Source organism: Cebus imitator, unplaced genomic scaffold, assembly GCF_001604975.1.
Source record: "Cebus imitator isolate Cc_AM_T3 unplaced genomic scaffold, Cebus_imitator-1.0 Scaffold237, whole genome shotgun sequence".
NCBI lineage: Eukaryota > Metazoa > Chordata > Mammalia > Primates > Cebidae > Cebus > Cebus imitator.
Window position 1 is genome coordinate 3,557,140 of NW_016107552.1, and position 5,848 is coordinate 3,562,987.

A 5,848-nucleotide genomic window follows, 5' to 3' on the forward strand; every position below is an offset into this window, starting at 1 on the left:
CCTTTAAGTATGCACACTTATACAGAATTTTATACGTGTGGTTGAAATTGTACATATAAACCTACACTTTTTTTCTTTCATGTTTTGGGGGCATGGGGGAGCCTGGGTCTCACTCTGTCATCTAGGGTGGAGTGCAGTGGCACATTCATAGCTCACTGAAGCTTCGATCTCCTGGGCTCAAGCGATCTGCCTGCCTCAGCTGCCCAGGCACAGACCATGGCACCTGTAATTTTTTTTTTTTTTTAATAAAGAAGGGAATCTTGCTATGTTGCCTAGCCTGGTCTTGAATTCCTGAGCTCAAGCAATCCTCCCTTCTTGGCCTCCCAAAGTGCTGAGATTACAGGTGTCAGCTACTTTGCCTGGCTACAATTTCAGTCGTATTTACAATGTACAATTCAAGTGATTTTGCCACACTGACCACACTCATGTTTAAGCCACATCAACAGATTTCCATGTTTTAAATAACATATCTTGCCACCCTCTGGTGAATAGTGGCTCACCACCGGCTCAAGAGGCTACACAGGCAGTCAGTGTGGACCAGCTGGGGATGGGGAAAGTCGAGGTCACTGCCCAGCCCCACCAGAGCCCGCACGTGTAATTAGATCTCGTGATTGCCCAAGAGAAGCGCAGATTTCCATAGGGAACATAAAATTGCCTGACTTTGAAATAGTGGCAAATCAATCAAAAATACTTTTAAGCTCCCGTTGCATTGATTATTAGGGTCGAGACTGGGGAAGACTCCTATAGGCGCGTGTGTGTCTCTGTGTGTTTGGGATGTTCAGACCTCTAATTGGGCTACGAACCAGGTGACCACAACGCGGAAACCTTGAGGAGAGGGAAATCTACCTGGCGCTGGCCAGGTGGGTCCAGGAAGGGACCAGGTGGGGCCACGACGCAGTGAAAGACTTGTAGCGGGTGGGGCTACACTTAGTGTGTGTGTGTTGGGGGTTCAATGGGACTTCCGGAAATCTGGGCCGACACACGTGACTTTTGTTTGCGGAAGCGGGATGTACCCTAGGCAGCCAATCGGGGAGCGCCGAGTCTCTGTCCAGCCAATAAGAATCCAGGTTGCTGCGGCGCCACGCCCCTGCGCTGGGTCCGCGACTCTTGGGTACTCCGAGATTTTTCTCCGCGCGAGTTGGTTTCGTTCAGTCTGCCCGCCATGCCGTTCCTAGAGCTGGACACGAATTTACCCGCCAACCGAGTGCCCGCGGGGCTGGAGAAACGGCTCTGCGCCGCCGCTGCCTCTATCTTGGGCAAACCTGCGGACGTGAGCGTGGGGCGGGCAGCACCGGGTGAGGGGAGGTTGGCGGGCCAGGGGTCCGGGCCTGTCCCTGACCGCGACCCCGTCCCATCTCTCTAGGGACCACACCCCCTCTCATTCCTCACGCCAAGCTCGGACTTTACGTCCTCCACCATCCCGCTGCTCCCCCTCCGCAAGGCTTTCCCTAGTCGCCCTCCCCAGTCATGACCCGGACATGACCTCCAGGGACCTCCGCCTGTACCGGGATTCCTGATCCCGCAAACACTGCGCGTTTCGGCTTTTGCGCGCTCGGGTCCGGTCCCCAGAGGTAGCCCGGCCCGCCCTAGCTTCGGGCAAAACTTTCCGTGTCTCCCTCAGCGCGTGAACGTGACGATGCGGCCGGGCCTGGCCATGGTGCTGCACGGGTCCACCGAGCCCTGCGCGCAGCTGTCCGTCTCCTCTATCGGCGTCGTGGGCACCGCCGAGGACAACCGCAGCCACAGCGCTCACTTCTTTGAGTTTCTTACCAAGGAGCTAGCTCTGGACCAGGACCGGTGCGTAGGGGCAGTAGGGGATCCGTTTGGGACTACCGCAGACTGGAGTCAGTGATCCTGCCTCAGGGGGAAAATCCCATTTCTTGCCCTGCCCAGTAGTGACACATCGGGGCGTGGGGCCCCTCACCTGAGGTTTGTGAAGAAATGAACCTCAGGGTCCTTATCGTAGGACCATCTTCAAAGTGCAGTGCGGGCAGGATTGAATGAATTCCTGGCTCTGCTCCTCAATGTTTAAGTCTGTGAATGGGGAAGGCTCTCTTTTAACTATTCCCTAGAGGCATTGCAAGGGTCATAGGGGATTGTCTGTCCTGTATCTGCCTTGGCGAGTGGCAGGGTAGGTACACCTGGCTGAAGAGTGATTTTCCAGAACTTTTTCCAGAAAAATGAGCCAGGCTGGTCAGAAGGAATTCTGGGTATGTTCTGAGGTTATGTCCTTTGGACCTATGTCCCAACCAGGTTCCAGGTGAGGTTCACGGGGACTCAGAGTAGTGAAAGAGCATTGGCCTGGATGTCTAGACGTCTGCTTTGGGTCCTGCATAGCTGGGGGACCCCAGACAAACTTGGAAATGAACCATCTCGTTAGCAACCTCCTCTTCTGTGAAAACAGGGAAATGGCGTCCCTCCCCCGCAAGAAGCCTCTACAACCCAAACCTGTCGTTCTGTGACAGAGTTAAAATTTTCCTCTTGGGTAAAAGATATTCTTGAGCCACGTCCATGCCTCTGAGGAAGTAAGGGCATGAGGAGCTTGAAAGGACACTGGCCAGGTACGGTGGCTCATGCCTGTAATCCTCACACTTTGGGAGGCCAAGGCGGGAGGTTCACTTGACCCAGGAGTAGGAGACCAGTCTGGGTAACATAGTGAGACGCCGTCCTCCCAGAAAATGTTTAAAATTAGCCAGACATGGTGGTGTGCACCTGTAGTCCCACTTACTTGGGAGGCTGAGGTGGAAGGATGGCTTCGGCCCAAGAGGTTGAGGCTTCAGTGAGCTGTGATTGCGACATTGCACCCCAGCCTGGGTGGCAGTGAGACCCTGTCTCAAAAAAAAAAAAGAAAAACACCTTCTGGAGTGGAGACTTTGTTAGTCCATGAAGGCCGATGAAGTATGGCTGAACCTGATGTGTCCTCTCTCAAGCTCTAGAGAAATAATAGTCAGCCCTCTGTATCACTGGGTTCCGTAGCTGTAGGTTCAAACAACCATGGATTGAAATATCAAAGAAAAAAATGGGTAGTTGCATCTATACTGAGAATATGTGCAGACTTTTTCCTTGTCACTATTCCCTAAACAATACAACTACTACATACATTCGATTAGGTATTGTAGGTAACCCAGAGATGATTTAAAGGATGTGAGAGGATGTGTGTAGGTTATATGCAAATATTACACCATGTTACGTAAGGGACTTGAACACGTGTCGATTTTGGTATCCTCTGGGGATCCTAGAACAAATACCCCATGGATACTGAGGGAAAACTGTTATTCGAAGAACAAGTATTAGAAATGCTTACCATGGGCCGGGCGCGGTGGCTCACGTCTGTAATCCCAGCACTTTGGGAGGCCGAGGCGGGTGGATCACGAGGTCAAGAGATTGAGACCATCCTGGTCAACATGGCGAAACCCCGTCTCTACTAAAAATACAAAACATTAGCTGGGCATGGTGGCGCATGCCTGTAATCCCAGCTACTCAGGAGGCTGAGGCAGGAGAATTGCCTGAACCCAGGAGGTGGAGGTTGCGGTGAGCTAAGATCGTGCCATTGCACTCCAGCCTGGGTAACATGAGTGAAACTCCGTAAAAAAAAAAAAAAAAAAAAAAAAGAAATGCTTACCATGTGCCGGGTGCCTTACAGGTACTTTACACTCATGAGCCCGTTCCATCCTTACTGTCCCTGTCCACACTATCTTTGCTCAGACAAGACATGCTATCCCCATGAGGTAGATATCTCCATTAGGCCAGTTTTATAATGGGAAGACGGAGGCTATTCATACTCCCCCTGCCCCCAGCCAGGCTATCCCAAGCTCTGGTACTTCTTGCTGGAATCTTGCTGTCACCTCTGAGAAGGTCATGTTCACTTATGGCACGGGCATTAGCGGCTGGGGTTGGCGGGGGGTCACTCTGTGCCCAGGCTTTGAGAAAACAGGTAGCTGAGGCGTGTGCCTGTAGAGAGCCTGCAGTTAGGAGGAGGCAGGCTGCCTCTGAGCCCACACCCAGACTGATGGAGATGATGGAGTGTACAGTAATCACACTGAGGCCGCTGTTGAGTGTCTGTCCTAGGTGGGCCATGCTGGTGTACAGCCCCCATCCCACAACTGAGTGTCCCACTGCCCTGCTGGAGGCTGGGGGAAGATCACTACTGGGATGAGTAGGCTTGCAAAATGTGTGGTGGGCTGAGGCAGACTGTCCTGGGTACCCACAGTTGGGAGTACCTGACAGGGGTCTTGTAAGGTGTGGTGTTAACCAAGGGGCTGATGATATCTTTTTCTGTCTCCTGAAGGATAGTTATCCGCTTTTTTCCTCTGGAGCCCTGGCAGATTGGCAAGAAAGGGACGGTCATGACTTTTTTATGATTGGCATGGAGGGATCCAGGGCATCTCTGAGCTGGCTGCCCCTTCCAGGGAGACCTCTTGGCAGAGTGAGGGCCTGGTGATACCAGCTTCGGATAATCCTGCATGCAGCATTCCTGTGATCACATAATCTTCTTCTTCATCTTTATACGAAATAAATGAAGAGAGCTTCCTTGTTCAAACATGACTTCTTACCTCCTATTATCCCTCCTGGGCATCCTGGGCCACCATGGGCAGCAGGGCTGGGGGATAAAGAGACCGTATGGAACCTGGAGAGGGATGTTTTCCATCTTCAGGGCTGCTGTCTGCTATGTTTAGACTGCTCAGATCTGGCTGTGGAAGCCTCAGCCTGGAGGCTCTGCTGTCTACACCCATGTGCAGGCCTTTGGGAAGATGTGGGCAGCTGGTCCAGCTGGGGCCTTCCTGCAGACTGCTGACCTGAGCTCCTGTCCTCAGCCCCCAAATGGGACCAGAGCTCTGTTCTCCTGAAGCCTACTCCCTCCTTGACTGGCTGGGTGGTCTGCTAAACCCTCTCCCCTTTGCCCCACCTCTGTGGAGTGTGGGCAGGAATTGCCTGTGTCCCTTTGGGGTTGGTCACCGGTTTTCCAAAAGCAGGGTCCCCCGTCTGCCCCTCATCCTCCTCCACAGGGTTGCAAGTTCTGACTCCCACCCTTTGGCAAGGCTCAAGCCCTCCCAGCCGGCATCATCCCTTCCTGGCAGTAGCAATGGCTTTCACAACCTTTCAGCCCAAGGGCCCCCCTGGCCAGGAGGAAGGCCGAGAGGACACACGGCAGGCCTGTAAGGTTTCCTGTGTCTTTTCTCCTGTTGCACCTGTGCCTCACTTACACTCACACACTCAGACACACAACCACATACATTCGCGCACACATCCTCTCACGTCCACAGTCACATGATAGTCACATTCACACACACACACACACCCCCAGATACAAAAGCATACCATTTACTCACATCCATAGTCACACGGTTCATACACGCGCAGTTTACTGACATTCACACACACGTACCACACACAGGCAATTCGGTCACATGGCCAAAAGCCAGTCCTCACCTTGCTATGGTTCCCTTCCCAGTGTTGCCTTAGCCTTTGGCCCTCAGTTTCCCCTTCCCATGCCTAGACTGCTGGAGAGTCCTGAACACACCCCCATCTCATGCCTCCAGCACTCGCCCAAGCCCTTCCCTCTGCCAAGAGCACTAAGTGGAATTCAGGGTCACTTCGTGGGACCCTTCCCTGCCCCTCCTCCTGCCAGGTGACCTGGGGATCCCGCCGGCCCTACTTAACGATGATGCACGGTATGATTAGTTCAGCGGAGGTCACTCTCCCGGACTTACGGCCACCTACACAGCACCGGGACTGACTGTTGAGCTTTGTTTCGTATACTATACTGAAGTGTCTGTAGAAAGCAAAACCAACCAATTAGGAACAATCCAAAAGCAGCTAGTGTGGATCAAGAAGACACAGGCTGTGG

At 53.0% G+C, this 5,848-nt stretch overlaps 1 protein-coding gene across 3 annotated transcripts; it reads left to right on the forward strand.

Moving 5' to 3' along the window:
• The first annotated feature begins 997 nt into the window (after positions 1-997).
• DDT (D-dopachrome tautomerase) lies at positions 998-4,540 on the forward strand. 3 transcript variants are annotated; one of them, XR_001816326.2, is made up of 4 exons: positions 1,075-1,270; positions 1,622-1,797; positions 2,466-2,561; positions 4,289-4,376. XR_001816326.2 is itself a non-coding variant. In XM_017498104.1 (3 exons), the coding sequence occupies exons 1-3, from the start codon at positions 1,163-1,165 to the stop codon at positions 4,359-4,361; spliced, it is 357 nt and encodes a 118-aa protein (XP_017353593.1). In that variant the 5' UTR covers positions 998-1,162; the 3' UTR covers positions 4,362-4,540. The 3 variants fall into 3 exon arrangements, 2 of the variants coding, with proteins under 2 accessions (XP_017353593.1, XP_017353594.1); XM_017498104.1 differs by lacking the exon at positions 2,466-2,561 and having other exon boundaries at positions 998-1,270; positions 4,289-4,540; XM_017498105.2 differs by lacking the exon at positions 4,289-4,376 and having other exon boundaries at positions 2,405-2,491.
• The last annotated feature ends 1,308 nt before the right edge of the window (positions 4,541-5,848 follow it).